The sequence below is a fragment of the Canis aureus genome, chromosome 18 (genome assembly GCF_053574225.1).
Source record: "Canis aureus isolate CA01 chromosome 18, VMU_Caureus_v.1.0, whole genome shotgun sequence".
Classification (NCBI taxonomy): domain Eukaryota; kingdom Metazoa; phylum Chordata; class Mammalia; order Carnivora; family Canidae; genus Canis; species Canis aureus.
In genome coordinates this window covers 766908-792020 of record NC_135628.1, presented here as the reverse complement: position 1 = coordinate 792020, position 25113 = coordinate 766908, and the positions used below count along the sequence as shown (strand labels likewise).

The window sequence follows — 25113 nt, the reverse complement described above, 5'->3', positions numbered from 1 at the left end:
AAATTTCATTTAATTCCTTCTTTTTTTTTAAAAAAAAGATTTTATTTATTCATGAGAGACAAAAGAGAGAGACAGAGACAGAGGAAGAGGGAGAAGCAGGCTCCCTGCAGGGAGCCTGATACGGGACTTGATCCCAGGACACCGGGGTCATGCCCTGGGTCAAAGACAGACCCTCGACCACTGAGCCACCCAAGCGTCCCTAGTTCCATGCTTTCAATTTCTTTTCACAGTAAGAGTATAAAGTGTGATGAAAGGTTCTACATTTTGATGATATATGTTCAGAGAGAACATAGTAACACACAAAGGGTTGCAGAAGGGGAGGTGGGCGGGGGGGATGGGGTGACTGCGTGACGGGTACTGAGGGGGGCACTTGATGGGATGAGCACTGGGTGTTAGACTGTATGTTGGCAAACTGAATTTAAATAAAATATTTAGATTAAAAAGAAGTAGCTTCAGGATGGCAAGATGTTACCATCAACTCAAAATTTTCATTCTATTTTGCAGACGTGTGTGTCTGTGTCTCAAACTGTATCCCTGATGAATGTAAGCCAGTCTGCGATGAACGCTTCTTGTTTCCTCAAGATGACTAGAGAAAGCATTAAGCCGTCACAAAAGCAAGGCTGTTACCTTGAGAACACGGGGTGGACTCTACACCCATCCCCTCATCCTTTCTGCCAGTCTGCTGGGTGGCGGTCACCTCAACCTGGACTGTTAGTGAGAGGAGAGCGTGAATAGCGGCCTCCCTCGAGGGCCACTTCCTGAGGGGCGGTGGAGGCTCCACAGCACCAGGGTCTCCACCGGGGAGAAGAAAACCCCACTCAGAAACACAACCATCCGCAGGGCACCAATCAAGCCGTGATTATCTGGGTTAAAGTGATCCCGACTCTAATGCTAAGCCACTAATTAGTGTAAACGAAATGGCAGAGGCAGAAGGCAGCGTTTAATTTGATTAAGAGGGAAATACAAAACAAAACTTGATTATCATCCTTCAGCCACACCATTCCTATCAAAGTCCTAACAATAAGGAAAAATCTCACACGATGAAAACAATGTATGTGGCAAGGTGACAATACCCTGGATGCTGCTGAGTGTCACTGGAAACACTGGCAGGTAAGAACGGATCCTGAAACTGGAAGTGAGTCCTGAGCTCCTGCACCTGGTGGGGAGCCCCGATGCTGTGGGCGAACCAGTTCCCTGGGCGGATTTCCATTTCCTCATCTGCAAACCGGCAACAATAATACTTGTCCTGACTCCCCCCAGGTTGCTGTGAAGATTCAGTGAATAGGGAAATCTCTTGCTCTACAAAAGTCAAAATCTAATCACTATCAGCAATTACAGAGATGAACTGAAATGCAGGCACATCTTATGTGAGCTTAGACGTTTTTTGTGCCAACTATTGTCCTAAAGGCTTTTTATACGTTATTTTAACCTTCAGACAACACTTCCAGAAAGGTAGATAGAGTAATTACCCTTATTTTCTATTGTAGCAAACTCAGAGCGATTAAACGACTTGCCCAGAGTCACACAGTTGGTCGGTGACAGAACAGTAATTTGAATCCAGGTCAGCTGGAGCACAGAAATCAAGCTCCCTCACATGCAGATTCTTAATTAACTATATGCAGCCCGTACCCTGCATATGCATCTGTACGTCCATCATGTTTTGTAGATCAGACCACCATTAATGTCCTGGGTTTTTTTCTGGCCAGAGCATCTATTCCTATCTTATTTCTTTGTATCTTTCTTGATTTCTTGGAGGTCAGAGGCTTTTGATTACTTTTACCCTCAAAATATAGTTAAAATTCGTAATTTACAACATCTTTTTTGTTGTAACATCCTCTTTTTGGATGGCTGCATAAATGAGCAAAAACAGTGAATTTGATTTTGGAATGCAGTATATGCTCATTTTTTTCCCCCAAGAAAAGATCAGTTTGCGATCTTGTATTTTTTTTTTCAATCCTGTATTTTGTAGATGTTCCTGAAAGCTCTGGAAATAGTCTAGTATCTAGGATACCTCCCAGTCCCAACATACACATGCATGTAACATGGAGAAGCCAGATTCTAGAAATATGTAAGCTCTTTTGAGGAGCTAAGAGAATGGACTAGAGAGGGTGACACCTAAATCACTTTCAAACTAACCATAAGGTTTTTACTACTCTTTGGATTCAACAAAATCTCTCCCTAGTTGGGATCATACATGAATATAAATACTGAAATAGCCAAATGTGATGATAAACTGAAAATACTTCAAGGCGTATTTCAGGGTAAAATAATATTATTATTATATATTATCATATACACAGTATTAAAAATTACTAAATAATCAACGAAAATTTTTCGTAGGATACTTATGCCCATAGAAGTTCATTTGAGAGTCACAGCTGCGAATGGAATTCTGTGGCTATGACTTTGCATCTAAAAGCCATACGCTGGTCATCTTCTTCCCATATGAGGGATATTTGTTCGATCAGAGGCTAATCTAATCTTAAGCCTAAAACCACCTTAAAAAATGTTGGTTTATTTCACCGGCTACCCACATACAAATACTACGTACTTAATACAAGCCTATTGTCGTGATTACTGTAATTTAGTTTGTAGTAAGCAATAAACAGATCTTGTTCATGAACCAATAAGCAGACTTTAAGATGCTCCGTAGGTGTGCATGCTAGTGGGAAGAGGAAGGTCACAAAGAAGCAAAACAAACGGGGAAAAAAGAATCAAATGCCCTTTCTCTTCTTGTTAGAATCCACCCAGAAACACTCTGGTTCAGACACTGGCATTCATGTGAGCAAACGTGCAGCTATGTGAGTCCACACTGAACTCCCTTCCTCGTCCTGCCTCGGTCGCTGGAGGAGGGTGGGACACATGCGGCTGCAGTGCAAGCTGAATCAGCCACGTGTGGTGTCCTGAGAGCTGTCTATGCAGCAAATACCAAATTATCGCAAAACACCCTTTTTGCTTACAGGGTCACCGACACGGTGGACGATATTACACTTAGACTGCTTTAGGGACCTTAAATCACGCCTCTGGTGTGATAACCTCCAACAAACTAGCAACCTGAACTGTGCTTGTGTTGATCACGTTTCTTCCCGGGGCCCCTCTCCTGATCTTTTCAACGCTGCATCCCCTTGGGCGGCGTGCTAGGCACACAAGACAGCAAGGAAAGGAAGAGGACGGATGGAAGGGACGTCTCCAGGCTTGCGCCATCACCATCCCCTCTGCATTTACATCTCTGCTGCCTGGCGTGAACCCTGGCAGCGGAACCAGGGGAGGACAACCATCCCACCCCTGTATTTACTGAGAAATAGCAACGTGGTTCCCTGCAAGGTGCCCTGGGTGGAGTCCCGTCACTGACCTCCTGCCATGTGCGCTAAGTTGCTCAACGTGTGCGGGTTAGTTTTCCTACGGGTCAGATGGCGTACGTGGGGATGGTGTGCTGGCGAGAGCCCGGGCTTCCTCATGAGCATCGGGACCTCCTGGCCCTGAGATGGACAGCTGACGGACTGGTTTGCCTAAATTTCTGGCCAGGCACAGTCTAGTCACTGGAATACGGAGACGGCTTTCAAGATTTTCTGGGAAGGACCCTAAGGTATCTTTTTAAAGAGAAAACAAACTCAGAAAAAAGCCTGAGAGAAGAGGTGGAGAGGCCACTGGAGGGAAGGGAGGACTAGCTTATAAACCAGTCGCTGTCGAAAATGTGAAGGACATGAAAACTGCTTGACTGGGAAATTGCTGAAAGACACAAACAACCTCTTAGCCCTGGATGTGAACTACCACTGGGAGAGAGCAGGTGAAGGTAAAGGAAGCCTGCACAAGAGCCAAAGGGAGGGCTCTGCGAGGCAGACGCGGTGACCTCCTCGACGGAGCTGAGCCAGGCGCTCCCTCGTGGAGTCAAGAGACTCCAGCTTGAACATCCAGCAGAAGAAAGATCAGTGCAGAGTTCAGTCTACCAATTCACTCTGGAAATGACTTTAGAACCAGACCAATTCACTCCCCAGGACTGTTCGGAGGAAAAGTTGGATCTTCTGGTTAAAAAAAGACAAAGGCAAGACACGTGGCTGGCTCAGCCAGTAGAGCCTGTGACTCTTGATCTGGGGATCGTGAACTCGAGCCCCATGTTGGGTGTAGAGATTACTTAAAATAAAAATCTTAAAAAAAAATAAAAAAAGAAGAAAAGAAAAAGGCAAAAGAAAAAAGGGATGAAACCAAATTATCAAAATCCTTTCAGATGGCCTTAATTATGCAAGCAATTATTAATAAGACATATTTACCAAAACACTACAACTCTAAGCCCATTCAGAGAAACAGTGTTTAATTGCAAGGAGGAGAACTAGACTGGCTTTAAAATGAAATAGTGGGATGGGATGCCTGGGTGGCTCAGCGGTTGAGCATCGCACCTGCCTTCGGCCCGGGGCGTAACCCCGGGGTCCTGGGATGGAGTCCCACATCGGGGTCCCTGCAGGAAGCCTGCTTCTCCCTCTGCCTGTGTCTCTGCCTCTCTCTCTCTCTTATGAATAAATAAAAATAAATAAATAAATAAAATGAAATAGTGGTTTCTATCTTACTATCACTAAAAGAGTTATCCCATGCTAGAAAAATAGTGGGAACAGTTTTACTCACCTCTCTTCCCTGATGGGTTCCAAGAATTTGGAAGCATTGGGAGATGGAAAATGCCACAGTGTTTGTTACAAAGCATTTTAAAAAGAGGTCATCATAATAGTTCTATATTTCAGCATAGAGAGATATTTATGAGTTATGATTATCTCTGTTCAATAAAGCCAACCTGATTTTTGTGGATTAGAAAATAATATTTACATTTTAATCAGGTTTGGCTACATTAACAAGCATATAGTGATTGCATGGAGTACACGACATTTAATAATTGCATTTAAAAGACAGGAAAGTAATTATTTTTCTTATGAGGGCAGGAAAATTAAATATTATTTCTGTGAAATGCGTGGGAATGTTAGATGTACCTGCTTAGGTGAAATATACTGCAACTGAATATCCAATCAGAAGTATTTTTTTAATTCAAAAAGGTCTAATACTCTGATGATAATGCCTTTTAACAAAAGACAAAGACCACGCACATATATATTTTATCATATAATCATTTTCATTGTAACATAGCAGTAGTACCAGCCTAGAAAAGATCCTCTTGGGGATTCATTTCGAATTATTGAAGCAGCTGTTTCTTCAGTTTAAAATACAATATCCATAACAAGTTCACACATGACAGATGCAAGGTAAAAACTAGATTCCATAGTGTGAGCTAAAAGCAGATGTTTTGAATGATCATATTTATAACCAGATACAATACATCTTGGTTACCTAGAGTAAGGCTTCATGAATACTCTTTTTTAAGAATGTGCTTAAAGTGTACTTCCTATAGTTTCTTATAATTTTGAAAACTTGGCTTCATTACGTACGAATATTGTATAAATTCTTAAGTAAGCTTTAGAAAAAATTCTCGCCCATTCCATGTGCTTCTTCAGGAATAAAAGTACTGTTAGAGTGCTGAAATTTGTTATATTTATTTAATTCCATATATTTTTCCCACCCAATTCAAAGTCATAAAACTTTTCTTTTTAAAAATAAGCTTATGACTACTAGAGTGGCACTTTTAAGTCTTAGAATAAGCAGTTGGCTGTGGAATTTTACTCCATAGAGTGAACGTTAATATATAATTAAAACTTTCGAAAACCATAAACAATGCAGGCTTAGTGGAACTTTAAAGAAAAGTCTGATGGTAAGAATAAAGGATTAGTTATCAGCCATACGGTTATGAAGTCTTCTATCTGATTTTGTTAGAGTTTATCACTATTTTTCCTTTTGCATGCTGATTCGTTTACATTTCTAAAGTAAAGTAATCACGGCAGCAATCTGCTGCCATCATGGGATTCCAGCTTCCCTTACTACTTGCACGACTTTGGCAGATCCCATAAGCTGTCCCGTGTTCCTCACAGAGTGACTGTCGTCAGGAACAGATAATACACTATATACTATACAACCCCTTTGTAACATAGAGGAATTGTTATCCAGGAAATGCACTTAAATGTTCTCAGTTTTTTACACGTTAAACGGGCAGACGTGTATCAAAGTCTACGGGCAGGCACGTCCCAGTGCTGTTCTCACCGCGGCAAAGCATTCTATGTGACTTTATATGACAGTGAAAGCAAGTCATCACCTCTGCATGATGCTCTTCATTCTGCTGCAAGACTTCTATGCAGAGCTCTGCTAGATGAAGAACCTCTTCCAGCTTTCTAGCAGGAGTTGCCTGGTTCATGGTCTCTGTTAGAAAGAGATCATAATAATGTTACCTTGAAAATCAAAAGCCAAACATATTTCCATGTATAATGAGGAGACCAGGGTGTGGAAATAGAATAGAAAGCACATTTTTGAGAAACAAGACATACAAAAAATACAAATACATTCTTAAAGAAAAAAAAAAACAAAACCAGTTCACCACATTGCAGAAAACATTTCACCCGCAAAGCAATCACAGGGAACTGCAAGTGTTGTGCCATTTAATATATAAGAACTAACAGGTGCATCAGCACATTAGATGCTCAACTTCTGCAACAAACAAGTTATAATTCTCCTCAAGGTCAGAAACACAAAGAGAGCAGATACCACAGTCTTTTCCTTCTCTCTGTATTGTATTATCAATACAATACCATTCTTACCAGATGAGTCATTCTCGACATTAGCAAAACCATGCTTTTTTTTGTTGTTGTTATTTAAATCCTCTGCCTGAAATGTCTATATAGTGTATGTTGATCTTACATTCAAGACGTATAAAGTCACCTAAAACACTCTGACAACCTTCAATTAATCCATTTCCTCCCCTGCTTCCCCGTCCACTATTATGTCACCCTCTCCCCTCCTCTAACTGGAGAGGGCTGGAGGGGTGTTCTGAAAGCTGAAGGTTCTTTCAGCATCAAGGCAAACTGGTATAAAGGAGGCCAGGCCACAGTGAGCAACAGAGAAGGAAGAGCGGTCGATTTCAGGATACAACACACTGGCAGAAATTAGAGGTGCCCTGTCCTGTGTAATGAAATGGTTTCAAAACTGAATGTGAAGAACAGAGCTTCCAGTAAGGACGCTGAAGATAAAATACTGTCTTACGTTTGTGGACTCTCTTCGTCCCAGTAAGGAGGTTGTAAAAGGAAGGGAGATAAAATTTTCAGAAAAAAGAGCTTTTTCGGTGGAACCTCAGGAGTTTTGTTTTTTGGCAATGGATCTTTTCCTTCAACTTCTTCCTAAAACTTCAGCCTTAAATTTGGAGGATACTCTCTTCCATTTGCTCATTGCCAAGGGACGTACAATGATGCACTGAAACCCTGCTTACGGCTGGTGCATGTTCATTAAACACTTATTATAAGCTTACTATAAGTCCCCGTGTGATAAACATCCCCCAACCCTGCACTCATCCTCCTAAACGTCCCTGCAGGATGGAAAGCCATGCTTGTCTGTGACGGGGATCACGAGCAGAAAACCAGTCTGCCAAACAGCACGTAATTGAGTGTGCCTACGATGTTTCTAGCTGTGAGAAACAGGAGGAGGTATAAGCCAAGTCCCTGATCTTAAACAACTCATACTCCAAAAATCTCTACTAAAAGGATCCTTAGACATCAACTATTCCATCTTCCGCCTGTTTCATGATCACTTCAACATCCTCAAAAGAGGGTGAGGTCAAGGAGGCTCATGACTTTGCAAGACAGTCTACTCCATTTGGGGGCAGCTCTAGCTACTAGAGCCTGGTGAGAAAGACAAGATCCTTAAGAAAAGTTTGGAAACAACACAGAGCAAACAGCGGTTATGCAGGAGAGGTGAGAACTGCTGAGAGTGAGTGGACTGGGGACAGGAATCAGCAGGAAGGTTAGCAGGACCTGAAGCAGGTCCTAAAGGAAGAACAAACGACCTGGGAAAGTAGATGGGTTTTTAGAAACGTCTATGTGACAGAGATGTGGTGACTTCAGAGGAAAGTGATGACAACGATGATTACAAATGTCACCATTTATTGAGAGCCAGTTGCGTGTCAGGCATAGCACCAGGCACTTTCCATGCATCATCACACTAATTTCCCCAACAGCTTTGAGTTGTTTGGTTATTTGATCATATAAACTGAGAGATAAGGAAACAAACCTGGAGAGATGAAATGCAACAGCTCGCAAGTGGAGATGCTGAGACTTCTCACTTGAGAAGGTGAGACCTGAACTTAACATGGGCTCCTGCCATCTCTGCCTCCCCCTTGCCTGGCTGATGCACAATGTGCTGGTGAGATGTGTGGGTGGTGAGCCTGAGCTCAGATTATGGCAGAGTTTAAGTGAAATAATAAGCATCCTGGATAACGGTCCTATGTGTAACTCAGAGCAAGGATTTCTTTGCAAGGCTTCAGATTAAATTAATTTTAGGAAAATGCATTTGTGGTTGTATAGAAAAAGGAAGGATTGGTGAAGTTGTGCAACCTGGATCCCAAGGGTCAGGTCTGGGAAGATGGGAGTGAGAATAGACGAGGAAGGTGCAGGAATGCTCTGAAGAAAGAAGCCCTTTTGAGTAACTAGAAATTACAGGCCATAGAGAAGAATGGTCCTGAGATTTGGAGACTGTGTGGCTTAGGGAATGAGGGTGCAGGTTGATGAAACTAGGGAATCGGTTTTCAACGGGACATTCCATATATTTTAGGACTAATTGCCATATATGCATAAATTAATTATCCTAAACTAAACTTAGGGTATTCTATGTTTCCTATAAATGTGTTAGGCTTTCTCTACATTGGATTATACTGTTTAAACATATCCCTATGCTTATATCATGTGTTTTTCATAACGAAATAGAGAGGCAACAAATTTTTTTTTTTTTATCACAAAAGAACTTATTTTTCCTACCTATTTAGTACATTAATTACTGAATCTTTACAACGATTCTGCAAGTTAGATGATTATGGCCCCCATTTCCGGAGTAAAAAAAAGGTGTCCAAGGTCATACAGGACACTAGCTGGGATAGGATTAAAACCTTCCCTCTAATGTCAGGTAAGCAACAATAATGCAAGGACTTGAATTCTTTTTCATTTTCAATTCTCTGAATAACACACACACATACAAACAGTAAACTGACTGTATAAATGCAATAGAAACTTCTGAAATGGCTGGAAGTTTGAAGAGTCTATAAAGTCACCATATCCTCAGTCACAAGTATGCAATAATGGAAAATAATCACAGAAACAACCTGAAAAGTTATTCCGTTTACGTTGTAAAATCAGCTTTTACATTTGACACTATCTTGAGGAAAGACTCTGAAAGTACCCTGTGTTCTACTGAAACTTAAAAACAGCCTTAAACATGGTATTTTTTTCTAGACTAAATTTACTGAGAGGAACAGAACTTTGTACTTGAACATAATGGCCACTCTAATACTTTAAATAAACAGCATTTTTTTTTTTTTTTATCAAGTACACCGTGTATGCCATCTCTGGCTGTCACTCATTTGACTACAGCCAAGAAGTTTAATGCATTCTGTAGTCCGAACTCTATTAGATAACAAGGTTACCAACGGCTCCATTATAAATCTGAACACTGAATATTTGAGAATTCCTTCTCAAAATGTTCACTTTCACTGTTTGTAACATTTTCACAGTATTACAGATGCCTCTGTATTCTTCAAGCTTCACACCAAGTTGCTGATTGTTGTAATACATTTAAAATAAGTATGCCCAAAGTAGCAAGTTTTCTTGATGACTTTCAACGCATTGGGTACCATCTTTCTTCATTTTGGAACACTTTTACTTTTTTACAATAACACTTCCTGGCTGCTCAAAGCAATTCCTTTTAATTAGGCCTCTATACATATAAGAAGTGGTCTTGCTGGAGAAAAGATCAGGAGATGGGGAGACAGCTTGGCTGTTTCGCTTTGGTAGGTTTTAGTTCTGCTCCCCCATTGCATACTCCCAGCACATTCCCTCCAGCTGCCTCCTTTCCAGCCATTTCCCGTCAAAATCCCTAGTGGTGGACACACAGTGATACTCAGAGTGAAGGTTGTAAGGGGACCTGGGGAAAAGACCAAATCATTTCAGTTCTTTTTTTTCCCCCATATGGGATATGGAGAAATTAGTAAGGTATTTGACCTTAAGTCTTACAAACTCTATTTGCAACTAAGCAAGAAAGGATTCGAGATGGTGGATTGAAGGATGATGACATAAAGCCATCGTAATGCTTCTCTCCCTTGCATCTGGGTCATGATGACCAGCTAGAGTGCATCAAAAAGTAATTCCTGTGTATGCACTAAGATTTCTTGGTTCAACAGCCTGATTTTGTGACCCCGAATTTGATTCAACAAACGTTTATTGCCTGGAAGTTACTGTCCTAACAACTAAGGGGATACAATGACGGACAAGGTGATGTTTTTGCCTCCAAGAATTTCTGTATCTTTATCCCTAACCAGATTATAAGGTAGAGAGTAGCTACGTACCACCCATTTTTGGTCAATATGAGGAAATTCCGCCATAAAGCTCTGTCTCGTAGAGAATGAATTAAATGCACTCAACATGCAAGAACAGTATTATTATCTTGAAAGAAATGGGATCAAAGATATGTTGATAGGAAGGCTTTAAATTGCTCATGGATAACATAGGGAGATCTTCAGAAAGAAAGGCTTCTTTTAATGGGCATGTGTTTGAGGTCAGGAACTTTAGATGAGAGAAAGTTAGCAGCAGGCTAACATTTAAGGCTCCCACCTTCCTTCTCCTCCTGTCAGAAGGAAAAAAAAAAAAAAAACAAAACCCACATTCACTCTGGTGTTGCTTCTCCCTTCCTCTAAAGAACATCAGTCAGATGGATGAGGAGAAAGCCCTGATACTCAGTAGGGAATGGAGGTGAGAAATCTCTAAGACTCAAAGAGAAACTATAGGGATAATTGTGGATCCTTAAGGGGGGAAAAGAGGAAAGAGGGGAGGAAATGCAAACACGAGTACTGCGTAGGGAAAAGAGACAAAGGACCACAGCTTGGAAGGAGCGGAGAGATCAGTAACATGGACACAATCACCCGGATACACTGTGAGCCCCAAGCAGTGAGGCTTCGTCTTGACAGGTTCAAAAGATCAAGAAAGTTGGGCCAGCGGTACCAGCTCTGATTCCTTCTACCTGGAACTTGAAAGGTCATCCAGTGGCAAGGACGATCAGCATCCTCTCCATGGACTGCTGGATGGAAAAACTTCTCTACCCTCAGACCTGGCTGAGCAATGGTAGGATGGATCCCTCCATTTTCCTGTGCTGTCCTCCTTCCCCAGGTAGACAGTGATCGCTTCCTCCTCCTTTCTCGCCTTCACACACACACACACACACACGCTGCTGTGGGCGCGTAAACAATGTGTTCCAATCAGATCAGAAAAGGTCCCATTGAGCTACTGCTCCATGTTCGATGTCTTCTTCCATTCATCAAACCCTTTAGACCAGTTGAACTGGTTCAGGGGATTTTCTACTGGTCCCTGATTCTGTCCCAATTTTAACCTTAATTCTTACTGGTGTCAATGTTCTCCCCTTTTGCACGATCCAGATGGATGACTCAACTGGAAAGTCTAAACTTTCATTGAGGTTTTCTGACCCATCCTCTGGCTCTAGCCCTGGGGACGTGTGGTGACAACAGCGCCAGACCCTAGCACCACCCGGCTCCTGGGAGTCCCAGTCCTGGCCAGATCTCAATTCTCATGGGACTTCTCACCCTGAGAGGGAGGGTAGGAGAGCAAATGCTTTCTTTCCTATTAAGCAACACCACCCCTCCCTCTCCAAACCTGCCTGCCACTTTCAGAACTTGTGACCAGCTGATTCTGTGATTAGCTGATTTTGAGGGGGTCTCTCTTGACTAGAGGAAATGGGACACACCCTGCTAACAAGACTGCCTCAGAATCTAGGGGAGAAGTAGTTTCTAAAACTAAAGTCTATTTCCCTAATTCTTCAGGGCCAACCTGACTCCAACTTGCCCAATGCCTGACTCCCCAAGACCTGATGTCATCAATTAATGCAAGAGACTGATGTAACATTGACTCCTTCCCAGTTTGTCTGACTGCGACCCAGACGCTGGTACAGTTCTGTGAGAGCTAGAATATACATCCCTTTAATCAACGAGTGGAATACCTTCCTTGCAGGTCTTGGTTCTCAACGCCAGCATGCACCAGAACTTCCTGGAGAGCTTGTTAAAGCACAGACTGCCTGGGAGCACTCTCAAAGTTTCGGATTCAGTAGGTCTTGTTTGGGACCCAAGAATTCGCATTTCTAACAAGTTCCCAGGAGATGCCAATGATGCTGGTCTGGCGAATGAGCTTCGAGAACTATTAAGTAGTGTTTATGAAAAACTTTTAAATACAAAGGTGACCTGTTGAAACTTCAGATTATCCCCTCCTTTACCTGCAATCAAGCTACCTCATTGCATAAACTTCATTTTAGGAAAAAAAGGTGACTTTTTTTGTAGAATCTGAACACACTTTCCTTTTCTGTAATGTTATTCCAGATAGGGTGCTGTGCATGTTTGAACAAATCTGTGTGAATGAAAATATTCAGGATGTTATGGCTTCCCTACAGTTGTTTAAAATCTGTGAGAATACTAATAACACAGATGTTTGAAAACAGACAGGTCTGTGGCCTGCTAATTCCTAGAATCCCTTTGGGACCAACTCATTTAATGACCCTGCCATTTAAAAACAACAGTTCCAGTTGATATCTCTTTGGCATTAACCATGCTAATGATATGGTACTTTGGAATAATTGTCCTGTGGTGACAGTCACACTAACTACCTGGATTATCTTTCCCATCAATAAATTCATTCTTGAGCAAATGATCAACTGTGAAAGAAAGGAGAACTGCCCACTGGAGTCTAGGCCAATAGTAGCCAGACTGGACCCAAATTGAACAATCTGCAGGAGCCAAGACCAAGTGGAGACTCAGGAGTAATGGGGCATAAAAAACCAGGTATGTATGTGAGGTAAATGTCAGTGATGCTTTGTGAGACTTTCTTCAGGAGGAATATGGAGACATAGTCTCTTCTTAAGATCTTAAAATAAGGGATGATGGTGATGGAATTAGAGACACACCAATAAGCTTTAATATGTAGTCTAACGTTTGTCACAGGCTTTTATAGTTCTGTGATTATGAGGGCGGAAAAACACAGACACCTTGGCTAGAGTCTCATTAAAGTCGTCCTAACTATTGAGACCCTGGCTCTCAAGTGTGTGAAGCAGGAAGATGCAAGACCTCGTAGGAAAACAAATCATCATAGTGCTGCTGGTTGCAAGGCCTACGAAGGCTTGAGGAGGAGAAAACTTTCTACAATGGCTATTTAGCTAGCTCTGGTTGGCTCTGGCTGGAAATACGCCGCAGGAGTCTAATGACTGCGTAGACATTTTCCACTGGTATTTCTGCCTCCTAGTTGTCTGATGGGTTTTCCTAAAGACTGGTCTTTACCCCCGATACGTATCCGTAGGTCCTACCCGTCATATCTCTCCATCCTGTACGCATCTCCCACTGAAGAATATTCAGCAGTGGACACTGATAAACAGTCTCCTGGTATTACTGTTCTTTATATATACACTATACATTTCCTCTCAGCATAGTTCAGATTCAGAAATTGGAAAGTGTCAGAACAATCTCAGTTACAGCCACTGCCAGGCCAATACTCCATTATCGTATAATTAAGCGTCTTAGATTTCATGCCTAGGTTTTCGTGTCTTCTAATTCCATTTACTGAGAACGGCCTTTCCATGGTCAGTTGTTATATTCCAGCCCCTGAGAAGTACCATCACACCTCCACACGCCCACTCTCCTCCTGCCCCTTAAACTCTTTTTCATTCTCAAGGGGAGGGTCTGCCATGGGCCACGGGAGTCAGGCAGGATCCCATGTGATAGTGGAGGGGAAGATGTTAAGAAATGGGCAACAGGAGGGGGAGGCAAGCAGAGGAAAAGAAAGAACGCATAGGAAGGATATGCTTTGAACAGAAGTGTGACCTGGGTGCTGAGAAAGGAGTCGGGGATCTTGTCGTCAAACGTATCTGTTTCCTTTGACATGGAAGCAAGACGGCTTAGGGCAGCCAACTAAAGCATGAGGGGCGATCTGTGACGCTTAGGTTTGCAGACTGTCTCCTAGATGGACAAGTGTAAAGATCCGGTGTCGAGGGGCGTCGGGCTTAGGGATATCTTGAATATTTCTACAGTTTTAACATCCGGGGCTTGCCAGCCACTATACAAAACTCCTCAGGGACTTGACAGGTTTAGTCTTCTGAAATTCAAAAAAAAAAAAAAAAAAAAAATCTGGCATTACAAACCCCGATGAAGCCTTTTAATTTAGTGCTGGAAGCTACAGGGGCACTGAGTTATGACCTGTAGGTAATAAACTGATTTCTAAAACCATTCATCTGTCCTGGCTCTGAGTACTTACAAAGTGTTGAGAAATAAAGAGGTGAAATCTGTCAGTTTGCATTACTCTGGTTTTGTCCAATTGGAAAAGACTTTTTGATACATCTAACCTACTCAGATTAACAAGGTGCCGCGGGAGCCGCACGGCGACGTGTCACTTGGTTTACCTGTTGACACATGTTAGTAGATACACAAAAAGGTCACCAATCATTCAGTTTCAAACTTTGGAGTTGGAGGAGGATAAATTCTACCAAATTGCTCACGGAAGAAAGAAAACGTGCTATGTCAAGACTGCACTTATCTGTGCATCGCACTCCACGTTAAAGAAAAAAAAAAAGAAAGATAAATAACACACGCAACAAATACATGACACGTTGTCAAGTGAGCTGAGTAAACTGACATCCTTTTTGAGACCTTTTAGGGAACAGGTGTCGAACACTTGTAATGAGGTTTCCATGCATCTTCAGAGGAAGGAGACAAGATTGTCGCAAGAGCTGTTCAGAGTGTTACAGACCGCGGCTGAGGGAGTGATTCCCGGGAAGGGGCACGCCAAAGGAGACAGCACATAAATGCTTGGTTTTCTCAGGAGGTGCTTATGTTCGCGCTAAGAATTCCTACAGAAGGCAAATATTCATTGAAGGGGAGCTTTTGGGAGAATGCAATTTCCTCCAGATCCTGGGGAATCTGGGACATATTCAATTAAGTACCCCTCATGCACTGTTTTGTGCGGTTACCTTATATTATGAATCTTTCTTCTCTTGCAACTGTGAATCAATATGATTCATGGAGCTTTCGTGGCATCCCTTCAGGGTAGGTTAAGTATTTTTTTCCCCCCAAGCATAGACAGTTAGCTGACAATTCTAGGTAGAAAATGAAGTGACTAAAATGGAACACGCTAGATTTTTTAAGAAAGTCAAAGCAATTTTGTTTCAACTTCAATAGGTAGCAGATACGCTTAGGAAACCATCAAGGGAGTGAAAAGGTAAAACGTCAGCTGGGGACCCTCACACTGAGAACACCGGCTCCGTGGAGGGGGCTGGGGCCTCGCTGTCCCGCGTCCTGCCCTCCCTGGAGCCTGGCCTCGGCCGCAGGGCTGCCATCCGCCCTGCCCACTTCCCAGGCCCGTCCCAAGAGCAACTTACTTTTAGGGGGAGAGCATGTGGCCACGCGAGCCATTGGGGGGCGGCGAGGGGCAGGGGGGCCGCCCCTCTTCAGGCCGCCAGCAGCTTTTTTTGTTTGTGTTTTTGACTGTTGATATTTACAGTGATGGGACAAAAGCAACAGGAGGGAAAACTGCCGTCCCCTCGGCACAGACCAAGGCCAGGGTGCTAAACCATCATACCCACTGCTGGGATCTTTACCTCTATGTGCACACAAGGAAACAGTTTTACATTCAAAAGTTGAAAGAAAGAAAGAAAAGAAAGAAAAGAAAGAAAAGGAAGGAAGGAAAGAAGGAAGGAAGGAAGGAAGGAAGGAAGGAAGGAAGGAAAGAAAGAAAGAAAGAAAGAAAGAAAGAAAGAAAGGGAAAGAGAAAGAAAAAGAAAAGAAAAGAAAAAAGGAAAAAGAAAGAAAAAAAAAGAAAAGAAAAGAAAAGAAAAGAAAAGAAAAGAAAAGAAAAGAAAAAAGAAAAGAAGGAAGGAAGGATAAAAGAAGGACTGACTGTATTCAATCTCTGCCCTGGAGTACACATTTTTAAATTTCTGTGACAAAATGAGAAGTTTGCTTAAAGCACGTCTGCACACCGAAGTGTGACGTTTATCTAAAGGAGAAGTGTGTGATTGTTTGAAGGTGGAACTGCTATTTTCAGAGAACCGGTTTCAGGTGAAAAGACTACTGATGGACAAAGTATGCTTATTCAGACTTGGGGATATTTGGCCCATGTTTTTTGAAACAATGAATTAAATTTGTCACTTAAGCAGTATTTGTTGCCAATTATGAAATGAAAGCTTTCAAGGAAAGCTAGAATTTTAAGAAACTTGTATCTGTCATGAACTTGACAGCTTCCCAAGACCACGAGACCAGTCATGTGAACAAGAGTGACTTTTTGGTATATTTGTTGACACTAAGATCTTCACTCAGGGCACACCGACATTTTCTGAATTAGTCCCGTGTGTCACAAAATCATGCTTGGCGAGAGATCTACTCAAAGTCCACGATGAACCAATTGGACTTAACAGTTTGAACAGGTTCACTGACATGCTTTCAGATTCGACGTTGCAATTAACCTGTAAGAAATGATCACTTTTCGAGCTTTGGTATCATCTCATAGCGCAAAACCCACAATTGTGTTAAAAAGTCTGTTGAAAGCCTCCTCCCTTTTCCAACTACCTACAAGTACCAGGCCAGATTTTTAAAAAATCTGTATCAACCGAGAAAACACATTGCAATGGACTCGGTGCAAGAAGCACCTCTGAGAGGCCAGCTGTCTTCTATTAAGGCGGCCATTAGGGTCGCCTGGGGGGCCCAGCGGTTTAGTGCCTGCCTTGGGCTCAGGCTGTGATCCCGGGGTCTGGGATCAAGTCCTGCATCGGGCTCCCTGAGGAGCCTGCTTCTCCCTCTGCCTGTGTCTCTGCCTGTCTCTCAGTCTGTGTCTCTCATGATGAATAAACAAATCTTAAAAAAAAAAAAAAGAAAAAAAGACGACGACGGCCATTAAAGAGGGGAGGGCAAAAATTTTTTTTTCCCCAAAACCTATTTATGTTGACAGATGATGGGTTTACTCTTATCGTTTGTAAACATTAGTATTTTGTATATTTCTCAGTTTTGCTTCTAGTACGGTAAATCCGGTAGCAGCAACCCATCGAGACACAAGCTCCTCGGGATTGGGGGTTTTATTAGAGTGTACTAGTTTGTGGGACTAAACATTCGAGATCCATGGTTGTTCAGAGAAGGTACTGACTTCAGCAGGTTGACTTTACATCTGGCAACCTTGCTGGACTCTTGGACCTCAAAGGTCCTACGCAGATCCTGTTGGATTTTCTAGGGGGGGGGGATCATTTCATCCGCAATGATGGTTTTGCCACCTTTTTCTGTTCTTTGGATTTACTTTTTTCCTTCCTTTTATGTTGTCCAAGCCTCTCAGGGTTGGACAACAAGGGCTCTAGTACTTGTCACTAATCCTAGTGGAAATGCCTCTCAAGTTTCTTTTTTATGTAAAATACTTGCTGAAGGTTTTTTCTATATGGGCTTTATAAAGTTAAGGAATTCTAGGATGCTAACAGTATAATTTTTAATATTTGTGCTGAACTGTTTCCCCAACCTTTTTTTTTTTTTTTTTTTTACATCTCTTGAGATATAAGTTTTGTCTTTAGTTTGTTAGTTTCCTGATGTTGAACCCCTCTTATATTCCTGGAATATTATTTTCCCAACACACTGTTGGATTTTGTGAGTTAATACTTAGGGACTTTGCATAGATGCTCACAAGGAAATGAGCCTATAATAATGTTCTTTTGTTCTACTACTTTTATAACATTTGGGAATTAAGATTATATTTGCTTCGTGAAATGAACTGGACAGCTTTCACTCATTTTCCATTTCACTGAACTTATTCTGGATAAGATTTGTTCCTTAAAAATTTGGTAGAACTCATCTCCAAAACCAACCAGACTTACAGATTTGGGAGTGGAAGGGTTCTGACAACTCTTTCAATTTCTTTAAAATTGGCCCGAGTTTCATATCTTGTGTCGATCATATCAACACAGTTTTTCAGGAAAGTATCAAGTTCATCTAGATTTTCAATTTTTGTCTTTGTTCATACTACTCTCCCATTATTTTCTGTATCTCGTGTCTCTTATTTTTCTTTCATATTGTATTTACCTGAATTTTTTTCTTAGTCTGACGGAAATCTAACCCTATGGTTTCTACTCTCTACATCACTTAGCTTTCCTTTTACGTTGTTGACATCTTTTGCCTTTCCTGCTGCCCTCACTCTGATCTCCCAGATGACTAATAAGTTCTTGGGCTGTATTCATCCTTTATCCAAGGTTTCTTACCACCATATTATTTTCATACCCAGTATTTCCATTTGGTTTTGCATGACTTCTTGTTCCTGCATCATATTGCTATAATCTTCCTATATGTCCTTGAGTGTATTTTGCATAATTTAAATTTCTGCTCCTAATATTAAGTTCTAGATGATACATATAATTTGTCTTTCGTAAGGGGCTGTCCTCCTCAGCAGTCTGATTATTTTTGACTCGAAAGCTCACGGCCATTCAGAGAAACTCAGGATGAGATGGAGACAGGTGCTTGCCTGGGTCCCTTGAGGACAGAGAAACGTCAGCTTTGGAGCAGAAAATCCCAGAATCCAGGACCCATACTGGTAATTCCCCTTTGCTTCTGATCTATTAGGCAACTAAGGAAAGGGATTCACCGTTAAGCTGTTAGATTCAAAGCTGCGGCACTTGACCAAAAGTCTGCTTAGATTGTAGATCACCAGGCTAGAGGTTGGGATGCAGAGGAGCGAAGGCGTGACTGCCCGAGAGTGGCTCAGCCCATCCCAGCTTTCATCGCATGGCAGCACAGGTGGGCCCAACTTGGTAATGCCACAGACACCAGCCACCTGGCCTACAGGTACCAATTCCAAAGGCAAAAGGAAAGGCACTGATTGTCTCAAGGTGATGCCCTGTGCACGCTCCCTCTGCGCAGCTGTACTCCTGCTGGTATGACTCCCCACCAGACACACTGGGGAGACTGGATACCAAACTTCCTTGGGCAGACAAGTGCAGTGAGAGGGAGTAAATGCTCTCTGAAGGGCAGATGGGAGACAGTGGAGAGGTCAGGGTAGGGCAGCTTTATTTGGGGAGACACCGGGGTTATAGATGGAAAAGTATGTAGAAGGAAAACAGGAGAAAGAAGAGAGATAATATGGAGTAGATTCCACCCAGAAAGAGGTAGGTGCAACTGAAATCAGTATCACACATGGAGGAGTCAGCCTGGAAAAGGAAGATACTTCATCCCTTGATGCTGGGCAACAGGAGACATGGGGAGGTGGGGATGCCAATAAGTTTGTAGGCACAGAGGCTAAGAGCTGAGGCTTACTGTGCTTCCAAGGCCAAAAGGAAGGGACTGCCCTTGAATACCATAAACTTATTTAAGATTAAGATCTTAACAACTTAAAGCTCCTCTGACAGCCTGGTTTGGAAGGAGAACATCAATCAAGATTGAAGCCACTTTCATTTTGAATATGGGATTAGCTCTGACCATCCTGACTGAGCCTGTCCTTACCTGTTGTAACTCACGATTCAAAAACAGAGAAGGAAAGGGTGGACGACTCATGACAAAGACTGTGAGTCAAGGAAAGGTGCCACCCGGGTAGGTCACAGAACACCCGGGGGGAAGCGTGGCCAACCATCCAGGGCTGGCAACGTTAACGCGAACGTAGGGTATGAAAAGCCCGAACCCAGGGGAGCAGGGAGGTGCTGCCAGCAGTTGTTTTTAATTGAGTGAGACACTAATGCTTCCTCACGATTAAGCCCAGATAAGTCAGGAAGGATGTTAACGAAATGCAGACGCGGAACCATTTTAAGAGCAGAGGGTGCTAAGCGCCCTTCAGTGTCTCCGTGGTTTGTCTGGAGTTGACAGACCTTCGTCCTTGGGTCACCAGAGCTGGGTGGTGGGTGTGGTGGGCCCGAGAGCGTTGCAAACGCTACCGTCACGCTGCCCCTGGTACAGGGCGCTCCTGTGTCCTCACTTGGCTCTTTACGTCGTTGGTTAGTTACCCGAGTGTGCAGAGAGCTAGTGTGCAAGTGCACGACGCCCCTTCCTGTCTGCAGTGGGTCTTGATCTAGCACGGGTACGCACCCTGCTCTAGAGCCCCATCGCAGGGCAGCCAATGTCTCCACTGGCCTCTTCTGGTCAATAATCCTTGCAACTCCTGCTTATTAGGTCCCCGAAACATCTCTTGATTCATAGGAATTAATCTGTCAGCATGGTCATGGGCCAACTAACTGGTGTGAACACAGATCATAGTGTGGGGTTGCTATCCTGTGTGGCTGGCGAGGCGGTGGGGAGAAAGGCTGAAGCAAACACACACACACCACAAATCTGCATTCCTTCCTGATCAGATGTGGAAACGGCCAAACTCCTATCACTGACACAGAGCTTAAGACACAGGATGGGGATCCCCGGGTGGCGCAGCGGTTTGGCGCCTGCCTTTGGCCCAGGGCGTGATCCTGGAGACCCGGGATCGAATCCCACGTCGGGCTCCCGGTGCATGGAGCCTGCTTCTCCCTCTGCCTGTGTCTCTGCCTCTCTCTCTCTCTCTCTCTCTCTGTGACTATCATAAATAATAAAAAAAAAAAATGTAAAGACACAGGATGGTCCTAGTCCTTCTGGGTGTGTAGGCTACACTGAGTGAGGCTCCTGGCGTTGCAGGGAAGTGGTGGTAAAGACACTGAACTCCGTATACTGACGAGAACATGCCGAAAAAGATAGTTTAACGTTTCATTTGCCTAATAGGTGATGGAATAAAGGTAATTCTTGGCTATCAGAAAAAACTTATCTTCTTAGGTAATTCAAAGCATCCGTTGAGCCTCCGAAAAACAGCCAGTCTTCCTTTGTATATAGGACAAAAATAAATTTTAATTTCGTCCCTATCCAGATGATGTAGCTCAAGCAGCAAGTTTTACTCTACCTACACATACTGTTTTACAGACTACAAGTTCTTTATAGATTTATGATTCTCACAAATATTTTAAAGATGACAATAAGTCATTCTCTCCTACAGCCAGAAATTGCATTTATCAATTTGTCTCTAAGTCATCAGGTGACTCAGAAGCAGAAACGGTCACAGAGGTTTTAGTTTCGTGCCAAAGTCCCACTGTTCAAGCCACGCTGCCCAAAAAGCCTACAAAGAAATCCTTTAATGCTTCAACTTTGTAGTTTTTAAGCGGAGAATTCTATTGTTTCTGATATACGACGTACTTCCCGCACAGCACTGTCAATTCCTATGGGAATGCAGCATTTCAGGTTTATTATTTAGATATTAGTAGCCTGGAATTCATTGTAACATATAATCAAAAAAATTTTTAAATCAAATGTATGAAAAAAACTTTTATGAGAGAAAAGAGTTACTCTGGGAATATTAGGAAGAAACTATTCACTGACAAAGTATTTTCCTGCACGGCGTAGTTCTCATCGACCCATTTCCACAGTCTCAGGGACTGCGGCACAGCTCTTGCCCGTCGCCCCCCGACAGCGGCGTGCAGCCCACGGCCCACGGCCTCCCCCGCGAGGGCTGCGAAGCGCCGCTTCTCTCAGGGAAGGCGAGCGGCGCGGCCCCCCTGGGAAAGCATCTCTCCCCGTTCAACGGAGACTCGGAGAATGAGAGCACCTGGGGGTTAGGGCCGGGCACCTGGCAACCAAAGGGCCCAGGCAGCCTCAGCGCACGCCGGGCCTGCTCACGGCCGCCTCCTGGCCCAGGGCACCGCCGTGGCAGGTCCGCGCCGCGCTCGGGAGCAGGACTGTCCTTAGATGGGTCACTGCGGTTCTCGTCCCTAAGAAGTTTCCTTGAATTAAGGCACCGATTCTCCTTTACTGAGAGCTACTTTGCATCAACGAGGTACACAATTAAAAAAAAAAAAACAAAAAGACAACAGGAAAGTGAGGTTCGGCCCTTCTTTGAACCCTAGGTTGTAGATACCGCACAAAGGATCTCACTGTTACGTGAACAGTCGTGATGAGATTCAATCAAGTAGGAAAACTAGTTGATTTTGCAGCCACGTAAATCTGAAACATTTCTTAAAATTTTAAGGAGAAAAAAAAAAATGCTTTCTGGAAATCTTAAGTTCTCAAAACGAACGATCTGTTCTCATGGAACAAATGCAAAGAATTCCCGAAAAGGAAAGGCGGTGTTTAGAGAGCAGGTGTTTGTTTTCACGTATTGCAAAGTCTTAAAATCCCTTTATTCTGCAAATTTGTGCTGCAGATGGAGAACGTGAAGAATTCCCAAGGATGGAAGAGAACTAGGAGTCCAACGAGCATCCTGCTGAATTACAGATTCAACCAAACAGGCTAGATGGCCAACGGTCGTCAGTGCAACTGTCCTCTGTGACCTGCGGCTCCCGGGGCCGAGGGGCGCCCCTTCCCCACCTCACCCCCACCCACAATAAGAGCATCAAATTCTGGTTCAATTTTTCCAACCTTGTTACTGTGAAGCGGTTAGTTTTTGCTTTTATACTGTTAATCATTCAGTGATTGATTTGAAGGACCTTCCGCAAGCCAGTCTGCCCGTTTACAGATGTTCTCTCTGCTATAAATAGCCTCATCAACCCTCTGCCGTAAACTCATTCATTTATTCAGTAAATAGTAATTGAGTACCCACTATGTGCCGGGCACATTTTCCAGCCCCGGAGGCAGAGCGGGTTCCTGAAACACGAGAGCCCTGCCCCTGTGGAGCGGGCGGTCTAGGGCGACAGTAGGGTGACCGGCCTGCGTGTGTCAGATCCTAAGTGCCAGGGAAACATCGGGTCGGGGAGGGGGGAGGCGCTGGGGGGGCGGGGGCGGGGCGCTTACAGATCTCAGTCACTCCCAACACCTGGGACGTGGTGGGGGGGGGGGCGAGCACAGGGAGACTCTGCCGGCAGACGGGTCCTGGACGTGGGGCTACGCCGCGTGCCAGTGCAGTAAGTCACGCAGCTGACCTAACGGCTGTACGAGACAGTGACGTGAGATGCCTCAGTGGTTCTGTCCGCTGAACACGCCCTGAAATAGTACCACGTGGATGTGTCAGGTTAAAGGAACTGCTATTAAAATCGACTTCGCCCGTCTCATTTTACCTCTTTAACGGGACGACTAGAGAATTTTAAGTGGCGTCTACGGCCCTCTTCGGGACTCTATGGCCATACTGTTCCCGACTTCCCTTCCCAGGTTTTAACCGGGTGCAGAGTTAACCACACGAGCTGCCACGGCAAGCGAGGGAGGCCGAGCCAGGGGCAGCTGGCGACAGCTCCAGGAGGCTGCTGCGCTCCCGCCCCCCGCCCGGCCGCGCCTGGAGCCCTCCCGGCTCCGGGCTCCCGGAAAGGCAGTAGCAGGAAGGCGTGAAGGGTGAACGGGTGCGTGCATGGTGCTTAAGACTCTTAGTACTTGTAGCGAGTGTCCGCTCTCGGGGAATAAAGATCTGTACTTTTGGCCAAAGCGACCTTGGGGCTCGAGCGATGGTGCGGCGGCGGCTGTGAATCAGCCCTGGCGGCAGGAACACGGGGGACGCGGGTGCAAGTCCCACGTCCGCCGAATTGGTAACAGCAGCACACCGCTGGCAGGCTACTGTCCCCTGCTCTGAGGAGCCAACGGAGCAGAGTCCTCGGAGGGGACGGGGTCATTGGGTGATGGCACCCTGACGCCCCTGGGGACAGGGGGCTCTTCCCAGCTGGCAGGAGCCCCCCGAGGGAGCGGCCGCCTCCCATACACCCAACGGCCACCCTCGTTTTCAGTCACTTTTAAAAGCACCTCCGAGGACATTCACGAGGTGACCCTGTGCACTCGCTACGAGATGTGGCCCAAGAAACAGAACGTTTCTTCAAAACCTTTGTTCTGTTAGTTGAGAAGATTCTTCACCTGAGGCTAGCTCTCCCTTCATCCACATCAATCACTAGACTACACTGGTTTTCCACTTTCCTATTTAATTCCACTCTTTAAAATTCAGAAACATTTTTTAAAGATTTTCCAAAGGATGCATTGATTTCAGAGAGAGAGAGAGAGAGAGAGAGGCGAGTGACGGGAAGCGATGGCGGTGGGGGCAGGCGGCAGAGTTAAGCAGACTACACTCCGAGGGGGAGCCCGAGCGGGGCTCCGTCCTACGACCCTACAATCACGACCCCAGAACTAAACACCTGACCGACCACCCAGGCGCCCCTTAAAGATTCGTAAGTAATCTCTACATGGACGCGGGCTCGAACCCGCAGCCCCCAGGTGGAGAGTCGTGCTCCACTGGCTGAGCCCGCCCGGCGCCCCCGTGGGCCTTGAAGCTCACGGAGCACTGGTCCTGGAGTCTCAGCCTGAGCAGAGGAGCGAACAATGGTCCTCACGCACAGAGCGGGCTTCCGCCCGGAAGTGAGGGGCCGCGGGACAGCACAGTCCCCTCCTGTCCCCTGTTGATGGGGCTGCCCCAGGGCACCTCTGCCCCCCACCCCAAGTACCCCAACAGCCCGGGCAGGAGAGCCCTGCAGACCAGCTCAGGACACCCACCTCGGCCCCACGGGCTGACTCTTTCTCCAGGTCACTAGGAAAGGCCCTAGCGACCCTGGGCCTACTCAGGCCAACGACCCTGGGCCGACTGTGGGCCAATGACCCTGAGCTGACTGTGGGCCAATGACATACAAACTACTTCACGACGTTGACATTGTGAGAGAGACAATGCCGTGAGGGATCTTGGACAAGTCCACCCCGAGAGGCTGCCCAAGAGGGCCGGGGACCCCCGAGGTGCACTTCTGGGGTCAGTGCAGCTGTGTTCCTCACCCCGGGGGCACGGCTTGGGGCCGGTCATTCTCTGCCTCTCCGCCGTCAAATGCTCCAACAGAAGGGGTAGTTCAGAAGCTAGAAAGACGGCCTTTAAGTCAAAGACGTCAGTTAAAAGCCACCCAAACGTGTTGTAACGCTGCGTGTGGGTTCGAAAGAGACGGCAAACTAGGGCGAGGACGCTTCGTCACTGCTCTCCTGTCCCACGGTCGTCAGAGGGAGCTCACCAGCTCACCTCCCTGTGGGTGCGGCGCCGG

The 25113-nt window shown here is 44.7% G+C and overlaps 1 protein-coding gene across 22 annotated transcripts in view; it reads right to left on the bottom strand.

Annotated features, from left to right (window-relative positions):
- CADPS2 (calcium dependent secretion activator 2) overlaps nt 1-25113 on the bottom strand; it is a 452677-nt gene that overhangs the window by 69298 nt on the left and 358266 nt on the right. For all 22 annotated transcript variants that reach the window (XR_013356335.1, XM_077855972.1, XM_077855984.1 and 19 more), the window contains one exon: nt 6185-6288. Coding sequence is in view for 21 of the 22 variants with exons in the window: in XM_077855972.1 (XP_077712098.1) it covers nt 6185-6288 (104 nt within the window). In the remaining variant the exon portion in view is untranslated. The remainder of the gene's footprint in view (nt 1-6184; nt 6289-25113) is intronic.